The 20674-nt window shown below is 38.0% G+C and overlaps 1 protein-coding gene across 2 annotated transcripts in view; it reads right to left on the reverse strand.

The window, feature by feature from the left end:
* The window catches only part of MSR1 (macrophage scavenger receptor 1), a 92097-nt gene that overhangs the window by 6717 nt on the left and 64706 nt on the right, over positions 1-20674 (reverse strand). For both annotated transcript variants that reach the window (XM_015144805.3, XM_015144806.3), the window contains one exon: positions 5593-5781. In XM_015144805.3, the coding sequence (XP_015000291.3) occupies positions 5593-5781 (189 nt within the window). The remainder of the gene's footprint in view (positions 1-5592; positions 5782-20674) is intronic.

A 20674-nucleotide genomic window follows, 5' to 3' on the forward strand; every position in this document is an offset into this window, starting at 1 on the left:
ATCCCAGCACTCTGGGAGGCCGAGGTGGGCAGATCTCGTGAGGTCAGGAGTTCGAGACCAGCCTGATCACCATGGAGAAACCCCGTCTCTACTAAATACACAAAAAATTAGCTGGGTGTGGTGGAGCATGCCTGTAATCCCAGCTCCTTGGGAGGCTGAGGTAGGAGAATCGCTTGAACCTGGGAGGCAGAGGTTGCAGTGAGCAGAGATTGTGCCACTGCACTCCGGCCTGGGCAAAAAGAGCAAAACTCCATCTCAATAAATAAATAAATAAATAAATAAATAAAACTTGTTTTCCTTTTTGTTTCAATTTTGGTAATTACGTACAATATGAAATGAACCTGATTCTTCTCACTTTCCTAAGAGAATGATAAATAATTAAAACATTAATGCATGTTTCTCTTTCACTTCTTTACTCATCCACTCATTTTTCTAAGTCTCTTGTCTCTGCTCTGCATTCAAAATTGCTTTTTTCTTTTTCTCTTACAGTGAAACTGTAAATTTAAGGTGGAGGAGTGAAAAAATGAGGAATGTTTTAAACAGCTTTCCATAAAAACCTCGTTAGCCATGTCAAATCCCCAATCAGTTAATAATGTAAGCCTGTCTCTTGAAATACAATGTCCAGCGAAGTAGATCATAAAACTTACTTTTCAAATCATTTTCTTCAGAGCAAATAATATTGGTTCTATTTTTTTCTCTCAGCTCATTTTGCTTTATTATTTTAAAATTCGCATAATTATTCTTTAGTTGTTTGGTACTGAACTTTAGGCAGGGAGTGGAAACAAGAGCTAAGTCAAACCAGGTGCAGTGGCTCACACCTGTCATTCCAGTACTTTGGGAGGCTGAGGCAGAAGGATTGCTTGAGGCTAGGAGTTTTAAATGAACCTGAGCAACATAGCAAGGCCCTGTCTTGATAAGAAATTAAGATTAAAAAAAAATTAGCCAGGTATGTGGTGCATACCTGTGGTCCCAAGAAACTCTGGAGGTGAAGGTGGGAAGATCATGTGAATGTGCAGGAGTTTGAGGCTGCATTAAGCTGTGATTGTACCATTGTACTCCAGCCTAGGTGACAGAGTAAGACCCTGTCTATAAAACAAACAAACAAGCAAAATCTAAGTCATATTAGTGGGATATCTACTTTGAGTTATCCTTGGAATATCACTAATGTCAATATACAATGTAATAGTGATCTGACTCTTTCAAAGATAATAGCAAATAAATGTGTGATTATACAGTTTGTATTGCTGCTAGGAGTGATCTCCTTCAGTATTGCGCAACACAACATTGTGAGTCAGATTTTGTAGTGGTGCTTTCCATATGCTAGTTAACTTAGACTTCAAGACAAATCCACCAGATCGGTGTTATTCTCACTTTATTGGAAAGGAAATTGAAATTCTGAAACACAGTAACCACAGCTAAAGTTTAAACTTGCAATGTTTTAAGTTAGAAAACTCCTAATCTTTCCAATTTGCTTCACTAGATGCTGAAAAATGTAAAAGGATTGTTTGATGATAATAAAACTCTGGGACAATGTACAGAATCACCAACTACCATAAACAAACAGCCTCCTGAAAATTTAGACAAAATTATGTCAAGAAAACTTGAGAGACTTATCTTCACATAGCCAAGTAAATAATTTCACATGAGACTAAACTCTGTCATTGTATTCTTATTTAAACTTAAAAAAAAAAATTCTCTTCTTAGTATCTCAATATACCTATTGTCTTCCTTTCTTACCAGTTCTTTAGATCAGAAATCCCTATCTTATGGAGATATAAGTAGGAATGAATAAAAGCTCTGAGGAAAATACTATTTTACTCGTGAGACTAAGCCTTAAAGTTAATGCAATTTTAGGGCAATAGTCTTCCAACTCTGTGTTTCTCACCTATGTTTGTAACTACGGTGGAAAAATATCTTTGAAGTCCACGGCAAAGCTTCATGCTGAGAGAAAAAATAAAGCTACAGATGATGTCTTGTTCACTTTCATACCACAGGTTGTATTTTGCCAGCACTTACTAGTTTTCCTTGAATTAAAGTACGTATACTACTACTGTTGCTCTCCATTTGATTTCGTGCTCTCCACGAAAAAGCCTCACCTCAACCGCTGTACTACTGGGCTAGTTTCTTAAAGCAAGGGTCCCCAGCCCACAGACCATGGACCAGTAGTGGTCCATGGCCTGTTAGAAACAGGGCTGCACAGCAGGAAGTGAGCAGCAGGCGAGCGAACAAAGCTTCATCTGTATTTACAGCCGCCCCCTATCACTCACATTACTGCCTGAGTGCCGCCTCCTGTTAGATGAGTGGCAGCATTAGCTTCTCATAGGAACACAAACCGTATTGTCAATTACACATGTGAGGGACGTAGGTTGCATGCTCCTTATGAGAATCTAATGTCTGCTGATCTGAGGTGGGGCTGCAGCCGTGATGCTAGAGCTGGGGAGTGGCTGCAAATGAAGATTAACATTAGCAGAGAAGTGTGACGGCACAGCGGCAATAATAAATCAATTGCTTGCAGACTCATATCAAAACCCTGTCAGTGAGTGGCAAGTGACAAGCTGCATCTGGGGGCAGGCTTTAGAGTGGAAAGTGAGTTGATGTACTTCAGTTGTACAGCTGCATTTGGTGCCTTTAAAAGTATGTCTGAGACAACTTCAAATCTCCATACCTTCTGGATTAAAGTTTTAAAGCAGAATATCCTGAAACTGCCACAAAAGCACTGAAAAGGTTGCTTCCATTTCCAACATCTTATCTTAGTGAAGCAGGGTTTTCTGCAGTGACAGCAACCAAAATGAGATTATGGAGTAGACCGGACATAAGCAACACACTTTTGGTGTCACTGTCTCCCATAAGCCCCAGATGGGACCGTCTAGTTGCAGGAAAGCAAGCTCAGAGCTCCCACTGATTCCACATAGTGAGTGGTATAATCTACATCAGAATGACTTGTATAATCATTTCATTATATATTACAGTATAATAATCACAGAAATAATGTGCACAATAAATGTCATGTGCTTGAATCATCCCCAAACTTTCTCCCATCCCTGGTCCAGAGAAAAATTGTCTTCCATAAATCTGGTTCATGGTGCCAAAAAGGTTGGGAACCACTGTCTTAAAGAAACAATGCTAAAGGCAGAGTTGTCAAATCCTGCATAATGTAAGCATCAAAATAATTCATCCAGACTAGTGGTATTTTAGGGTACTTTTCTTTTTTTATACTGAGCTTGTCTGCATTTATTATATTATCTAAATAACTGGCAATTTTTATACTTCATGTGTCAACAAAAGCACATCTTGAGAATCCAAAACATCCACCTGCTTTTATTTCTAAAGCTGAAGAATCTTCAGTCATTTACCAGGTGACTAAGAACATGGATAATAATCGTTATGTCCTCTGTTAGAACTCTGGGTGTCCCCTTCATAGATGGTAATAGTCACTTGAAATGTTTTATGTGATTATGTATTTAAAATAAATGGTCTTTCATTCTGTGAATGTTAGTTATCATAGAAATGGATTCTGTTCCCACAAAACAATTTGGAAACGTGGGCTGGGTGTGGTGGCTCACAACTGTAATCCCAGCACTTTGGGAAGCCAAGGTGGGTAGATAGTTTGAGCCAAGGAGTTTGAGACCAGCCTGGGCAACATGATGAAACCCCATAGCCACCAAAAATATAAAAACTAGCCAGGCGTGGTGGTGCATGCCGGCAGTCACAGCTTCTCAGGGGCCTGAGGAGGGAGAATCACTTGAACCCAGGAGGCAGAGGTTGCAGTGAGCCGAGACTGCGCCCTGCACTCCAGCCTAGGTGATAGAGGGAGACCTGTCTCCAAAACCAAAAAAAAAACAAAAACAAAAACAAAACAAAAGACCAATGTGGAAACTCAAATTAGGAGCTCAGTCTTGTTAAATAACTGAGGGCATCATTCAATTCTCTAGGGATGAAGAGTTGAGGATTTTTTTTTCTTTTTCCTCTTCTCTAAAACAACAAAAAAGAAAAACAAAACAAAAGCAAATATCTAGCTGTTGACCTTGAAAATATCTTACTGTTTTACTTTTGGAGATAAATTTTATAGGTGCAAGAATGATTTCAAACCCACACTTTTCAACCTGGGAAAAATGTTCTAAATATGGGACAGGGATGGAAAATTTGGAAACTCCAGAGATCTATTTGAAGCTGTTTTTTTCCTTTGTTTCTTCTATGTAAACCTTTAGGGTGCAAGTTACAAACTGGGGCCAGGGGCTGAAACTGGCTACAGAAGTTCTGCACATTACCACTCTGTTTTCTGACATCTCCTCTCTTCATAAAATTAAATTATCCTTCTGGGATCTGAAGACTCTAGAACCTGAGCCTTCTGCTTAAATCCATCTCTTAAACCTAATATGATAATAATAATATATATATTTTTGACACAGAATATCACTCTGTCACCCATGGTGGAGTACAGCTTGGCTCACTGCAACCTCTACCTCCTGGGTTCAAGCGATTCTCCTGCCTCAGCCTCCCGAGTAGCTGGGATTACAGGCACGCACCACCATGCCTGGCTAATTTTTGTATTTTTAGTAGAGATGGGGTTTCACCATGTTGGCCAGGCTGGTCTCAAATTCCTGACCTCAAGTGATCCACCCACTTCAGCACCCCAAAGTGCTGGGATAACAGGTATGAGCCACCATGCCCGGCCTAATACGAAAATCATTTTAGGTAAAATAGTAAAGGATGTAATTGTGACCTATTATTATTACTATGCAGGTATTTAACACAATGCCTGGCACATACTCATTACTCAATAAATCATAGTATATTAGCACTTGGCAATATCTTCTAGGCATTTGAGAAGTTCATCTTACCTTTTTCTAGTTTTCTGTAAAAATTTGTTTTTCAGAGACAGGCCTTGCTCTGTCGCCCAGGCTGCAGTGCAGCACCATGACCATAGCTCGTGTAACCTGGAACTCTTGAGCCCAAGCGACCCTCCCACCTCAGCCTCTGTAGTAGTTAGGACTGCAGGTGCATGCTATCATGCCTGGCTTTTTTCTTTTCTTTCTTTCTTTTTTTTTTTTTTTAATTGGTAGCGATAGCATCTTACTATGCTGTCCACGCTGGTCTTGAACTCATTTATTCTAGTGATCTTCCCGCTTCAGCCTCCCAAAGTGCTGGGACTATAAGTGTGAGCCACTGTACCCAGCCTAGACTATGTTCCTGTCACTACTTTGTTCTGTGTCATTAGAAAATGCCTGCATTTCATTTTTTTAAAAACAAAACTTTCTGACCAAGCATCGGTGGCTCACGCCTGTAATCCCGCACTGTAGGTGGCCGAGGCAAGCAGATTACGAGGTCAGGAGATCGAGACCATCCTGGCGAACGTGGTGAAACCCCGTCTCTACTAAAAATACAAAAAATGAGCCGGGCGTGGTGGCGGGCACCTGTAGTCCCAGCTACTAGGGACGCTGAGGGAAGAGAATCGCTTGAACCCGGGAGGCAGAGGTTGCAGTGAGCCGAGATCGTGCCACTGCACTGCAGCCTGGGCGACAGAATGAGACTGCATCTCAAACAGCAGCAACAACAACGACAACAAACCCCACAAGATTTTCTTTCAATTACCTTGTCCAAAATGAGCTGCCTTGTGCACGGCTTGAACACCTGGGTATCCCAAACTCCTACAGATGACCTGTCCAACACGCACTTCCCAGCGATCGTCACAAATTGTACCCCACTGGCCGCTGTGGAGTATCTCCACTCTCCCCTCGTGAGGGCCGCTCCCACCGACCAGTCGAACTTTCTTAAATGAGGCTGTTAAAAAAAAAATTCAGACAAGCAAGGACTAATTATGTACACATTGCTTTATAGCACCTTTTTACAACACACAGAAAAACATTTTAGCACATTTTTCCAGTAAGTTAAACTATTGCAATAAATATTAAACTTTCTAGCACCACCTATTGGTAAAGAGTTTAACTGCAAATATTGCAGTTTTAACAGTTGAAGAGCAACATCCAATCTGTCTTACATGTAAGTTTTATACATATGAGGACACTTCAAAGATTTTATTCCAACGACTTTCAATTTTAACAGATACAAGTTTACTGTCATATAGATCTTTCATACCATTGAAAAATTATAACTAAATGGTTCATTATTTTCTTGACATGAAAACATACAAACTTATGAACATATAATGCAGAGATTTTCAATGGTATAGGAGGTCGGGGAGCAGATATTTTAGAATATCACAAACACAAAAATAGGTGACCAAACTTCATATCTTTTACCAAGGGAAACAAGGGAACTATAGTGACAACATTCATTTAGAAATAGCAAAGACTTTCCTTGTAGTGAGGTGCCAAAGTTTTTGTGTTTTTCTTTTACAGAAAAAAATATTAACGAGATGAAAAATCAGACAATTTTGTGTATTTTGAGAAATGATTCAAACAGTAAAAACAAAGAAATAAACTTTGTTTACAATTATGAAAGTAATTTTGTTCTATAGCGTTTAATCAAAATCACCATGTGAACAATAAACTTTTGTAAACTCTTGATCCTCCTACAGAAAGATTTATATAAATATGAAATGGCTCTTTTCTATTTTTAAAAACCAGTATATATGCACTTTGACCTAGGGACAGATTAAATAAAATAGTACAACAAATATTACAAGAGCAATTCACTTGGTGTATGAAAATTCTTTTAAACAGCCTGTATTATTCTGCTAAGTATTTGTTTAGAAAATTACTTGGTTAAAGAACAGAATGAAAGGCAGAGACAAAAAATGTTTTTTAAAATTTAGTTAATACCAGATAAAAATAACAATATTTTCTAATAATCATAAAACAAATTAATGTAAGTCTATTTAAACAAAACATATCTTTTCAAATATAAGTTTGAGGAATGTTATATTATAAAAAAGCAAGATGTAATGTTTACAACAAAAATATCTCTCTAATATGAAAACAGAGTTTTAGGGTATGGCTTTTTGGAGTTTAATAAATTGAAGAAATATTCAGTAACTTTTTTTTCTCCAATTTGAATTCATTTTGTTAGAATGGTAATCTAATAACATTAAAAGTTATTGGATTATCATTCCAACAAATGTTTTTAACTTATGCTTATTACTGTGTTAACAGTAATTTAATAACATTTAAAATTATTAGATTACTGACAATTTCCTGTAATGAAACTGAGTGACCTGAGCCATGCAGAAACATAAAACGTGGCATGTTACTCTATATATATACTTATATTTATTCTCTTGATTCTTCCAAAATATAATTCAGTGCTAAATACTGAATTAGTGTAAGCATGCCTGAGTGGATAAGCCCTTCTTCACTTAATAAGCATAAGTTAAAAACGTTTTTAAAAATGAAAATAATTTGTTTTTATGGTATCTCAGCTTTCATTTACTAGTAAAATTCCTGAGTGGCCCGATCATTTCCTGTAATTGCCTAAAGAAAATGAGAAAGAAAAATCCAAGAAAGGATTGTGAGAAGTCTTTACATATTAGAGTCATGTTTTATTAACTAGTGTGATATCCAAATGTTTATTTTTATACAAGTCAAATACATCTAAACATAATATATTTATCATGCATGCATGCTATGAAATTTCAGGCATATTCGAACATTTGATTATATAAGCATCATTGTCCTGTTGCCCAAACAAGTGTATGTAAGCATTCTCACTGTCCATTGTTTACCTCTTATTCCTTCCAAAATGTCATGAATGAGCCATGCTTGTCCCGGAGCAGTGGTTCTCAAACAATAATATGTAGCAGAACAAGCTCCCAATAGCTAACGCTGTTGGTCCAGGGACCACACTTTGAGAACCACTAACCTAGATGATTGCAGTATATATTTAGAAGAGGAGACATATTATATCAGAAACAGATGGTGCTGCTGATACAATCCTTTGATCTCATTTATTGCAAAGAGAATGGCTGACTGTAAATTTCTACCAAATTCCCTATGCTCAAAGGATCCTGAGGCGGGGTAGGTACGTGCATTCAAATTCTTCAGGGCCAAATATGTTTGGGTATGCTGATCCATATCTGTCACCTGAAATATTGTTCAATTATAAATCAACTATTAATAGGTGACCACACATTGCTGATCCTTGACCATCTCTGAAGTAATACAGAGGAAGAGTGTCTGAATATGTCAGTAGACTCATTTGAGAGTTGGCTTCACCTGCCATTCAACTGCTCTGTTTTGGTGATGTAGAAAAGTTTGTTTTGTCATGAACCTTGATCATAGCATTTTCTCTGTAAGACTGAAGGATCGAAACTTCTCTGAAACTAGCTAACTCATTGTCATAGATATGTAAAACATGTCATGGTTTCTTTGACATCAAGCTAATATATTTAGTCAGACACGGCTTTTTTTTTCCATTTGGGTATTTTTTTTTGTATATAAAGATTTCAGAAGACACACGTGTGTGTGTGTGTGTGTGTGTGTGTGTTTGTGTGTGTGTGTGTTTCTGGATAGCTGTTTCCTCTTAACTTTATTTGTGTAGACATTTTCTAGATCCAAATCAAATAAACACAGATAAGCATTGACTATGTGCCTAAACAACAAATCCCTGTATTATTACTTCTTAATTGGTAAAAAAACAGAAACAGAAACTAAAGTAACTTACATCAAAACCAAAATAATACTGTATTTTAAGGATCATTGGATGTTTCATAGAACCCAAGGATAAGATTATAGTTAGGAATCTGGAATAGCCGACCCAAGACCCGAATCCGCTTAGGAGGCTCCAACTTGTACCCAGGCTTCTTTCTGTAGGTTGCTTACTTCTTCTTTTTGTTGTGGCAAGCTAGATATCTTTGCTCTCCTGTTCACTTGATAGAACATGTCTGTTAACAGCTCCTAAGTTTATGTTTTACAGTTTCTTTCTCGATGACAGTTACTGTCTCTTTCTCAGTGGCAGACTGACAGTTCTAACACTCACCTAACTTGATATTTTACAGCCTATTTCTTAGTGATAGATTCTAAAATATCCAGGGAAGTTCTTCAATGGCCTAGTTTGGGCCAAATGCCCATCTGTGGACTGGACAAACAGGCAGTGTCACTTGCATGAACATGGCATTCCCAGAGTGAGAATGGGGAGGCATTTCCATGTTGAAACAGTTTTGAGCAGACAAAATATATTAAGTCCATTCCATAAAAGATATTTTAATAATCTTGCTGCTTTTATGCAAATATTTGCTGTTTCTTTATAGAACAAGTTTGGGAATCCCTGATAGAATTACAAACATAGTAGACTAGAATGATAGAGGACTTCATGAGAATACTCTTGCCAAGTGACTTGTGGAATAAATAAGGTCATGATTAATCTCTGTTCACCTTTCCAATCTAACCCTTGAGAAATTCTCCTTACCTGCATTGCTTTGTCTTTTTACTTTAGTTATATAACTACTCACATTTTTCAAGTAAGTCTCATTCTCCTTTATTCCTGGGGCTTTGGTTCCTGTCTGGAATGTTCCTTCTTCCCTTCCCACTTCCCCTCTCATTTCTACACTCTCAATCTCCAAATTTGGATTGGTTACTTTATAGCACTATTACAGATGCTGTACCAAACCACAGGAAACTTGTTTGTTTTCCCCGTTAGATTGAAATAAACCCCTTATGGTCATCTTTTCAGCATCTGACAAAATGCAAGTTGTCACTTAGTAGTCACTTGATGAAGAGTTATGGCATGAATGAGTAAACGAATGAATGGTGAGCTTCTCTTGATACATGAACTACATTACCCAGTGAGATTAAATTGGCAAATGCTTAAAATATCAAATCATAGAAGAAACAGAATTTAATATTTCATAAGTCTTTAGAGGGAATAGAATATAGTTTCTATGTGTAGAAACAGAAAAATCATGAAGGAAAGACTGATTTAACTGGCATAAACATAAGTGTTTTTATGGAAAAAATGCATATGGCTGGCTACCGAGAGCCTCTGCAAATACGAGGGTTTGGTGGGAGGCTCTGATCAGAGAAGCCTGAGACATTGGAAAATCTGATTTTGTCAGCTCAGTGAGCAGATCTATCTCTTAGAGGCAGACTAATGTTAAACAGAATCTTGGGACTAAATGTCAATTCAATTTACAATGAGAAATGTAATTGCCTCAAAAACTGGAATATTTGAATCTGCTTGACAAGGCCATTTTCTCCCCTTGGGCAATCTGCATGGGAAGCCAAATCACAGGCAGTGAACTCTTAGTTTAATTAATTTATTAATTTACAATGAGACCTAGCAGTGAGATTTTGCTTCTGGGACTGGCCAGTGATCTTTGGTTAACACATTTTTCTTTATATATGTTAATACATTCAGTCAGGTTAAATGATGTGACATATCTCTGCTGATTCATTGAATGTTCATTCTATAGTTTAACTTTTTAAAGGCAATCTCACCATTCTTATGTCCCAGTTATTTACATTTCTATGACAGTGAGTTATCTAGTTTCAGAGAAGTTCCAATCCTTTCTTTAGGAAAGAACCGGGACATAAGAATAGTACATACATATATAGCAAATGCACAAAAGCATGAATGGAAGGAAACAAACTCCAGGATGAAGGTTTACCCTGGAAAGGAAGACAGGTAGACATACTAGGACTTCAACTCTGTTCATAACATTATATTTCTCTTAAACATTTTTAAAATTTTTTCTTTAGAGACAAGGTGTCCCTGTGCCTCCCAGATTGAAGTGTTATGGTGCAATGATAGCTCACTGCGGCCTCAAACTCCTGGGCTCAAGTGATCCTCCTGCCTCAGCCTCCCAAGTAGCTGGGATTACAGGCGTATGCCCCCATATCCAACTAATTTAAACCTTTTTTGTAGAGAAGGGGTCTTACTATGTTGCACAGACTAGTCTCAAACTCCTAAGCTCAAGTGATCCTCCTGCCTTGGCCCCCCAAGGTGATGCCATTACAGGTAGGAGCCCCTGCACCCAGCCGAAATTATATTTCTTAAAAAACAAATACTTGTAGTCAAGACGGTAAATGTGAACATTTCAAAGGTCCAAGTGGTGTACACATGACTATGTATTAGCTATTTATGATAAGTGTTATTTCTTTTCTTTATTTTTGAAATATATTTTATTTAAAGAAGAAAACAACACTTTCACAGCAATGTTGACAGAGCCATAGCAGAACCCTGAACAAATTATTTAAAGTGTTCCATATACAAGTCAACCCTTAAAAGTTAGAGAAAAGATACCACGAATCTATTAATCACTGTTAGAAAGACAACATTTAAACTTGAAAAGTCAGGGAATATGTAAGGTCTTCTTTGCATGTGTCAATTACCACTACTCATTGGAAAGAAATAACTGAAGTTAGAAATGACTTTTGAGGAGCGTAACAGTTATTATCCTATTTTTTACTCATAGTCATGATTTCTTTTATGTATCGTTTATTGGAATTAGGATTTAGGTTAAATCCTAACCTATGGATTAGGTTATGAATCACAAAATAGAGTCTATTATGGATTAGGTTAAATTCCATAACAATGGAAGTTATGATATTTGAGATGCAAATGTAACACAGAAATTTTTAAAAAATCTGGTTGCAGTTTGACCTGGAAGTTCTCACAACATGGCAAAATTCCTTTAAGAAAATAACTGATCTTGCCGGGCGCGGTGGCTCAAGCCTGTAATCCCAGCACTTTGGGAGGCCGAGACGGGCGGATCACGAGGTCAGGAGATCGAGACCATCCTGGCTAACACGGTGAAACCCCGTCTCTACTAAAAAATACAAAAAACTAGCCGGGCGAGGTGGCGGCGCCTGTAGTCCCAGCTACTTGGGAGGCTGAGGCAGGAGAATGGCGGGAACCCGGGAGGCGGAGCTTGCAGTGAGCTGAGATCCGGCCACAGCACTCCAGCCTGGGCAACAGAGCGAGACTCCGTCTCAAAAAAAAAAAAAAAAAAAAGAAAATAACTGATCCTTTATTTAAGATAATTACCTTACTGAGATACTTAGCAATGAAATGTACAATCCAAGTATCAGATACCTGCAGAAACTGAGTTAAATTTCTTTAGAAAATTTCTCTAGAAAAATAACATAACAGATTGTGTTACTCCTAAAGTCAGAGAGAGAAGTATTTTGGAGGTCCTGGGACAGAGTTAAGAGGAGATATTTTTGTATTTTTTGAAGACACGGGATTTCACCATGTAGCCTAGGCTGGTCTCCAACTCCTGAGCTCAAGTGATTTGCTTACTTTGGCCTCCCAAAGTACTGCGATTACAGACCTAAACCACTGCACCTGGCCATAGGTGTAATTTTGCAGTTTACTTAATGGTTCTAAATCCTCAAGGGGAAGACATCAGAGTGACAGATTCCTTGTGGGGATTAAGTAAAGGAGGTATAGAAAGTGCTTTTCAGAGTGTCTGGTTCATTCTACGTATTATAGGTATTAGTGATACTATTATTTCTTAGAAATTCAGATTTCTGGCCTAAAGATGGGAAATAGGTGATGCGAGGACAAACATATCATATATTAAATAACAGTTTCTCAACTAGTTTGTGCTTCAGAATCCCAAGGAGAACTTTTGGGAATCACATGTATCGAGGTCACAGCACAAACTCCCTGAAATCAGAGTATCTGTATGTCATATCCAGGCAACTTTATATGATAAAAGCCTCACGGTCATTCTGATGTTCACCATATCCTGAGCCCAACTTGTAGAACAATACTAGAATACATAGGATCACTTAGAGAGCTACAAATCATTCGCATTATGGAATAATTAAACTAACACATCACTGCCGAATAAGCAATCAGCAAGACTATTTCTAAATATGATTGAACAAGTTAGTGAGTTTGATCCACTTTTTAGTGGACCCTGCATTCTGAGATTCTTAAAGGAAATCTTGCCTTATCCACCATTTGGTATTTATCTCTTCGGGTTAGGCAATGAGTATATCTTATCTTTACACACAATAGCTTGTCAAGGGGAAAGCTCAGGATCAAAAGTAGAGATGGAAAAAGTTATTTTGAAGGAAAAAATGCGGCATTCTTTCTCAGTCATGGCTAGATGTTAAGATGATGCCACACAGCAAGAGCTGACTTTACAACAAATATAACACATCTAACGAGAAAGAGAGAAAGAGCAAGAGCAAGACTGAGTCCAAATGATTTACTTTGAACACCTGGATCCTGCTATGCCTGAAGCCATCTGTTGGAATTGTAATTCTTAATTATGTAAACCAACAGACTCTATTTTGTGATTCAGGATGTTTCTCTTACTTTGTACTTAACAGTTCATACAAATACTTCGATGGTGATTATTTGTCAAAGAATATTAGAAGTGATTGCCCAGGTCACCCTGTTTGTCATTGATCCCATCACCATTGGTTATTGTCTATTTAAACTGCATTATTCTAGTAATTTTTATTATTTCATGAGACACAATGTAAAAGAACATCACTAGAATGTAAATACACAATACTAGCTATAAAGAAAAGTAAAATTGTTCTCATAACTATAAAAACATCAGAATGCATCAAATTTATTTATGGTGCGATCTAGGCCCTCTTTGAGAACAAAGTTACAGAAAGATAGACAAAGAAAACTGAATTCATTCTGAAACAGTTCCAGCCGTGTGCTGCAGAGATCCTGCCCACAGACACAGGATCAGTTCTTGATGCCTTCCTATTATGTACTGAATTGTGTCACTCCAATATTTGCATGTTGAAGTCCTAAACCCCAACGTGACTGTATTTAAAGAGAGAGGCTGTATGGAGGTAATTCAGGTTAAATTAGGTCACAAGGGCAGAATCCTAACTTGGTAGGACTGGTGCCCTATAGGAAGAGATGAAGACACTAGGAGCTCAGTGCTCACACAGAAACTGCCTCACGAAGTCACAATGAGGAGGTGGCCATCTGCAAGCCAACGAGAAGCCTCAGGGAAACCAATCCTGCCCCAGGCTTGATCATGGGCTTTTAATGTCCAGAACTGTGAGGAAATAAATGTCTATAATTTAAGCTATGTTATCTGCGGTATTCTGTTCTGACAGCCCAAGCAGATTAATACGTTTTCTTTTTTCACTTACGTTGTGTGTTTTTATTTGCAAAGGAGAAATAGCATACTTCAGGGCATATAAACTTAAAAATACAAGCTGCTTCTTTAATTTATAGGTGGAGTTAAGCTGCCATACTTGCTATGTTGTGATTTGAACACATTGAAAATCCCTTTTCTGAAAATGACTTTGTCCCTAAAACACCTACTTTAAAGGCTTAGATTTTTATTTAAAAATGACACAAGTATTTACAAAGGGCCTATTAGATGTTTTAATACATTAATAATAATAATAATAGTTCATTAGCTTACGCTCTGTGATTGATAAAGTACATATCCTTTTGATGCAGAAATAGTATTTCTAGGTGCAGGTAATGTACTGGATAACAGGATTAAGTGAGAATGTAACAGGAAAGAGTTTGAGGTGGAAGATGTTTTATAATAGAACAGATAATCATTTTATAGGGGACAAATAAATTTTGTTGTAAATCCTGAAGTTTTTGGGAAAATATTGTACACAGAAACTGAATATTTGTATGCAAAGAGGTTTACTTGTCTTTTGGGCTTTCTAGGAAATAAAAATGCAGAATTATACAAAACATCATTAGGAAATGGGTCATTTTGCTAAATAATTCACATTAGAATTCCTTTATATAGGTCCTTACAATACCTGAGGGTCAAATATTTTACTTTGGCATGGATTAAGCAGGATGTGAGTAAGAAGTAGAACACGAAAATAACTACAGCATCCAGGAAAGGATTACGAGTCTGTAGGCTAAGCCGTAATGGCGGGATTTCTTGGAGACTCCATGTGAAGCAAGCCAACCGAGTCGTTCTGAGAAATTTGGTCTTAAGATTCACCTCAGGTTGGGTGCCGTGGTTCACGTCTGTAACCCCAGCACTTTGGGAGGTCAAGACAGGTAGATCATTTGAGTTTAGCAGGTAGAGACCAGACTGGGCAAGACAGCAAAACCCTGTTCCCTACAAAAATTTAAAGAAAATAGCTGAGTGTGGTGATGTGTGCCTGTAGTTCCAGCTACTTGGAAGACTGAGGCGGGAGGATCACTTGAGTCCAGGAGGCGGAGATTGCAGTGAGCCAAGATCATGCCACTGCACTCCAGTCTGGGAAACAGAAAGAGACTATCCCCCAACACCCCCTAAAATAGATTTACATTTTAAGAGCAGCACATTTCCAGAGACACTAGGCTGAGGGGGGCAAATAATAGGCTGTGAGCCTGTACAAGGAAAGTGCTTTAATTTGAGCAACATAAATAATCTTGTGCGAGTATCAGGCTAAATTTCTACTACACAATAGGAAACCCGGAGTCATGTCTTCCAAGGGCAGGAAAGCCACTTGGTACCCAGGTTATAGAGGAAAGGGAAGTGGTGTGTAGGGTCTCTGCTTCATCTGCATTCCTGCACATAATTGCATGAATTTCCACTTCTGTTGCTGTGAAAAACAGGGCTGATGTTTTTCCTTCGAATTGGTTCTGGTGAGAGTGAGGCTGTGAGAGTTAGTCGGGATAGGGACTAAGCAGGACAAGTGCTAACTGCTGGATCCATCATTGATTTAAATCCTATTTCGAACGACAAAACATACAGGCATATCCGGTTTTATCGGTCTTCACTTTATTGCACTTCGCAGATACTGCATGTTTTACACATTGAAAATTTGTGGCAATTCTGTGTCCTGCAAATCTGTCAGTCTCATTTTTCCAACAGCCTGTGCTCACTTTGTGTCTCTATGTCACATTTTGCAAATTCTCACAGTATTTCCAACTTTTCCCTTTGTTTCAAATGCTTTTTTTTCTGCACCTAGATGATCACTGTTTTTTATCCTTAAGTATATTAACATGGTGACAAATTGATTTATTTCTTTTCTTAAACTTTTCTATTAGGTTCAGGCATACCTGTGCAGGTTGGTTATACAGGTCAATTGCGTGTCATGGCAATTTGGTGTACACAGATTATTTTGTCATCGAGGTAATAAGCACAGCAGCTGATAGCTTCTCAGTCCTCACCCTCCTCCCACCCTCCACCCTCAAGTAGACCCCACTGTCTGTTGTTCCCTTCTTTGTGTCAGTATCTACTCAAAGTTTAGTCCCCACTTGTAGGTGAGAACATGAGGTATTTGGTTTTCTGCTTCTCTGTGTGTTTGCAAAGGATAATGGCCTCCAGCTCCATCCATATTCCTTCAAAGAACGTAACTCATTTTTTGTATGGCTACATGGTATTCCACGGTGTATATGTACCACATTTTCTTTATCCAGTCTACGAATGATGGGCATTTAGGTTGATTCCATGTCTTCGCTCTTGTGAATAGTGCTGTGATGAACATATGCGAGTATGTGTTTTTATGGTAGAACGATTTATATTCTTCAGGTATATACTCAGTAATGGGATTGCTGGGTCAACTGGTAATTCTGTTTTAAGTTCTTTGAAACATCACCAAAGTGCTTTTCCATAATGACTGAACTAATTTATATTTCCATGAGCAGACGATAAGCATTCTCTTTTCTCCACAGACTTGTCAGCACAGCATCTGTAATTTTTTGACTTTTTAATAAACAGCCATTCTGACCGGTATGAGATGGTATCTCATTGTGCTTTGGGTTTGCATTTCTCTAATGATTAGTAATGTTGAACATTTTTGCATATGCTTGTTGGCCATGTGTATGTCTTCCTTTGAAAATTGTCTGTTCTTGTCCTTTGTCCATTTTTTATCATGTTTGTTTTTTTTTTTTTTTTTTTGCTTGTTAATTTAAGTTCCGTATAGATTTTGGATATTTGACATTTTTTCATACATAGTTTGCAAATATTTCCTCCCATTCTATGTATCTGTTTACTCTGTTGATAGTTTTTTTTGGGGGGGGGGGGCGCAGAAGCTGTCTAATTAGGACCCATTTGTCAAATTTTATTTTTGATGCAATTGCTTTTGGCATCTTCATCATGAAATCTTTACCAGGTCCTATGCTCAGAACGGTATTTTGTAGGTTATCTTCCAGAGTTTTTATAGTTTTAGGCTTTAAAGTCTTTAATCTATCTTGAGTTGATTTTTGTATATTGTGTAAGGAACGAGTTCAGTTTCAATCTTCTGCATATGGCTAATCAGGGATCCCAGCACCATTTATTAAAAAGGGAGTCCTATTCCTATTGCTTGTTTTTATTGGCTTTGTGAAAGATCAGATGTTTGTAGGTGGTTGGCAACGTTTCTGGGTTCTCTATTCTGTTCTGTTGGTGTATGTGTCTGTTTTTGTACTAGTATCATGCTGTTTTTGTTCTGTACCCTTGTAGTATAGTTCAAAGTCAGGTACCATGGTATCTCCAGCTTTGTTCTTTTTCCTAAAATTGGCTTGGCTATTTGGCTCTTGTTTGGTTCCATATACAGTTTAAAATAGTTTTTTTTTTCTAATTATGTGAAGAATGTCATTGGTAGTTTAAGAGGAATAGCATTGAATGTATACATTGCTTTGGGCAGTGTGGCCATTTTAATGATACTGATTCTTCCTATCCATGAGTATGGAATGTTTTTCTATTTGTTTGTGTCATCTAGGATTTCTTTGAGCAGTGGTTTGTAGTTCTCCTTGTAGAAGTCCTTCACTTCCCTTTTTAGCTGTATTCCTAGGAATTTTATTCTTTTTGTGGCAATTGTGAATGGGATTACATTCCTGATTTGGCTCTCAGCTTGACTGTTATTGGTATACAGAAATGCTAGTGATTTTCGTACGCTGATTTTGTATCCTGAAACTTTGTTGAAGTTGTTTATCAGCTGAAAGAGCTTTTGGGTCAAGACTATGGGGATATAGAATCACGTTGTCTGCAAACAGAGTCTGACTTTTTCTCTTCCTATTTGGATGCCGTATATTTCTTTTATTTTCATTGTTTTTTTTTGTTGTTGTTTTGTTGTGTTTTTTTGTTTGTTTGTTTTTCTTTTTCTTTTTTGAGACGGAGTCTCGCTCTGTCGCCCAGGCTGGAGTGCAGTGGCCAGATCTCAGCTCACTGCAAGCTCTGCCCTCCTGGGTTCACACCATTCTCCTGCCTCAGCCTCCCGAGTAGCTGGGACTACAGGCGCCCACCACCTCGCCCGGCTAGTTTTTTGTAATTTTTAGTAGAGACAGGGTTTCACTGTGTTAGCCAGGATGGTCTGAATCTCCTGACCTCGTGATCCGCCCGTCTCGGCCTCCCAAAGTGCTGGGATTACAGGCGTGAGCCACCATGCCCAGGCTTTTGTTTGTTTTTTTGTTACGGAGTCTCACTCCGTCACCCAGGCTGGAGTGCAGTGGCATGATCTTGACTCACTGCAACCCCTGCCTCCCAGGTTCAAGTGATTCTCCTGCCTCAGCCCCTCAGGTAGCTGGGACTACAGGCACCCACCACTACACCGGCTAATTTTCGTATTTTTAGTAAAGACAGGGTTTTGCCATTTGGCCAGGCTGGTCTGGAACTCCTCACCCTAGGTGATCTTCCCACTGCAGCCTCCCCAAGTAGATGCACTATATTTCTTTATCTTGCCTGATTGCTCTGGCCAGGACTTCCAATACCATGCTGAACAGGAGTAGTGGAGACGGCATCATTATCTTGTGTTGGTTTTCAAGGGGAATGTTTCCAGCTTTTGCCCATTTAATGTGATGTCGCCCGTGGGTTTTTCATAGATGGCTCTTATTATTTTGAGATATGTTCCTTCAATACCTAGTGTATTGAGAGTTTCTAACATGAAGAGGTGTTGAATTTTATCAGAAGTGTTTGCTGTATCTATTGAGATCATCATGTAGTTTTTGTTTTTAGTTCTATGTGGTGAATCACATTTATTGATTTGCAAACTTTTTCATTATTAGTAAAATATGGGGAGATTAAAACAAAGTTTGTTGAAAAATGCAATTAAAAAGTAAAAAACACAAAATATAAACTTTATTTCTCAACATAAGCTCCATCAAGTTCAAGACACTTTTATAGGTGATGATACTAGCCATTTAGTCCATCCCTAAAGACCTGAGGATCTTAGGAATTTAACTATATCAATGCTGTCATCTTCTCATTATTAAAAGAAGAAAAATTGGTGTCCTTTAAAAATATTTTGAGAGTGGGAAGCAAAAAGATGTCAGAAGCAGCCAAATGAAGATTGTAAGATGATTTCCATTGAAACTCTCCCCAAAATTGTCCTAGTTTGATGAGAGCAATGAGCAAGAACACTGTCATGATGGAGACTCTCTGGAGAAGCTTTCCTGTGAGTTTGCTGTTAAAACTTCGGACAACTTTCTCAAAATACTCTCATAGTAAGCCTAGGTTATCATTGTTTGGCCCTCCAGGAAGTCAACAAGAAAAATCACTTGAGCATCCTCAAAACCTGTTGTGAGAACCTTTGTTCATGACTGGTCCACTTTTGCTTTGACTGTAACACTTCCACCTCTTGGTAGCCATTGCTTTGATTATGCATTGTCTTCAGGATTATACTAGTAAATCCATGTTTTACCTTCTCCTGTAATTCTTCAAATAAATGCCTCAGGATCGTGACCTCACTTATTTAAAATTTCTATTGAAAGCTCTGCTCTTGTCTACAGCTGATCTGGACACAACAGTTTTGGCACCCATCTAGAAAAAACTTTACTCAACCTTCATTTCTAAGTCACAGTTGTGCAAGTCAAACCAGTTAGGATGTCTGAGGTGTTGGCTCTTGTTCTGCTGTCTCAGTTCTTTTCAATTAAGGCACAAACAAGATGAATTTTTTTTTTCCTTACAAATTGATGTGGCTAGTCAGCTACTGCAGGCTTCATCTTCAACATTTTCTTATCCCTTTGTAAAATTGAGTTCTGTTTTTTTCTAAACTGCTAATTCCTTTGGGACACTGTGCCTATAAACTTTTCATAAAGTATCAGTGATTTCATCATTCTTCCAAACAAGTTTCATCACAAATTTTATGTGTGTTCTTGGTTCCATTTTAGCAATATTTATGTGGCTCTGATAGGGGCTTTTTAAAAACAGATACCTTATTGTTCTTTCTGCATCAAATTAGATTCTATTCAGACATGTTATAATAAGCTAGCTTGTTTTAGTGCAAAATTTTTGAAACCCAAGTGTAGTGTTTTCATTGTACATATTTTCCATGATTCTTTTGAAGACCCCTTGAATTTGTTATGGCAATCAGTGATTTTGGAGATTACTATTGTGATTAGTTTGGGGAACCACAAACCATGCCCATAAAAGATGGCAAACTTAGTCGATATATGTTGTGGGTATTCTGACGGCTGCACCAACTGGCTGTTCCCCCTTCTGTCTCTCTTCCTCTCCTCAGGCATCCCTATTCCCTGAGACACAACAATATTGAAAGTAGACAAATAGTAACCTAACAATGGCCTCTAAATGTTCCAGTGAAAGGAAGAGTTGCATATCTCTCATTTAAACCAAAAGCTATATACGATTAAGCTTAGCAAGAAAGGCATGTTGAAAGTCAAGATAGGCTGAAAGGATGAAAGATATCTAAGTTGTAAATGTGAGAAAAAGTTCTTGAAAGCAATTAAAAGTGCTACGCCAGTGAACACAAAAATAATAAGAAAACAAACCACCTTATTGCCGATATAAAGTTTTAGTTAGTTAGTGGCCTTCATATATGATCAAAACAACCATGACATTCACTTAAGACAAATCCAAGTCCAGAGCAAGGCTCTACCTCTCTTCAACTCT

Source organism: Macaca mulatta, chromosome 8, assembly GCF_049350105.2.
Source record: "Macaca mulatta isolate MMU2019108-1 chromosome 8, T2T-MMU8v2.0, whole genome shotgun sequence".
NCBI lineage: Eukaryota > Metazoa > Chordata > Mammalia > Primates > Cercopithecidae > Macaca > Macaca mulatta.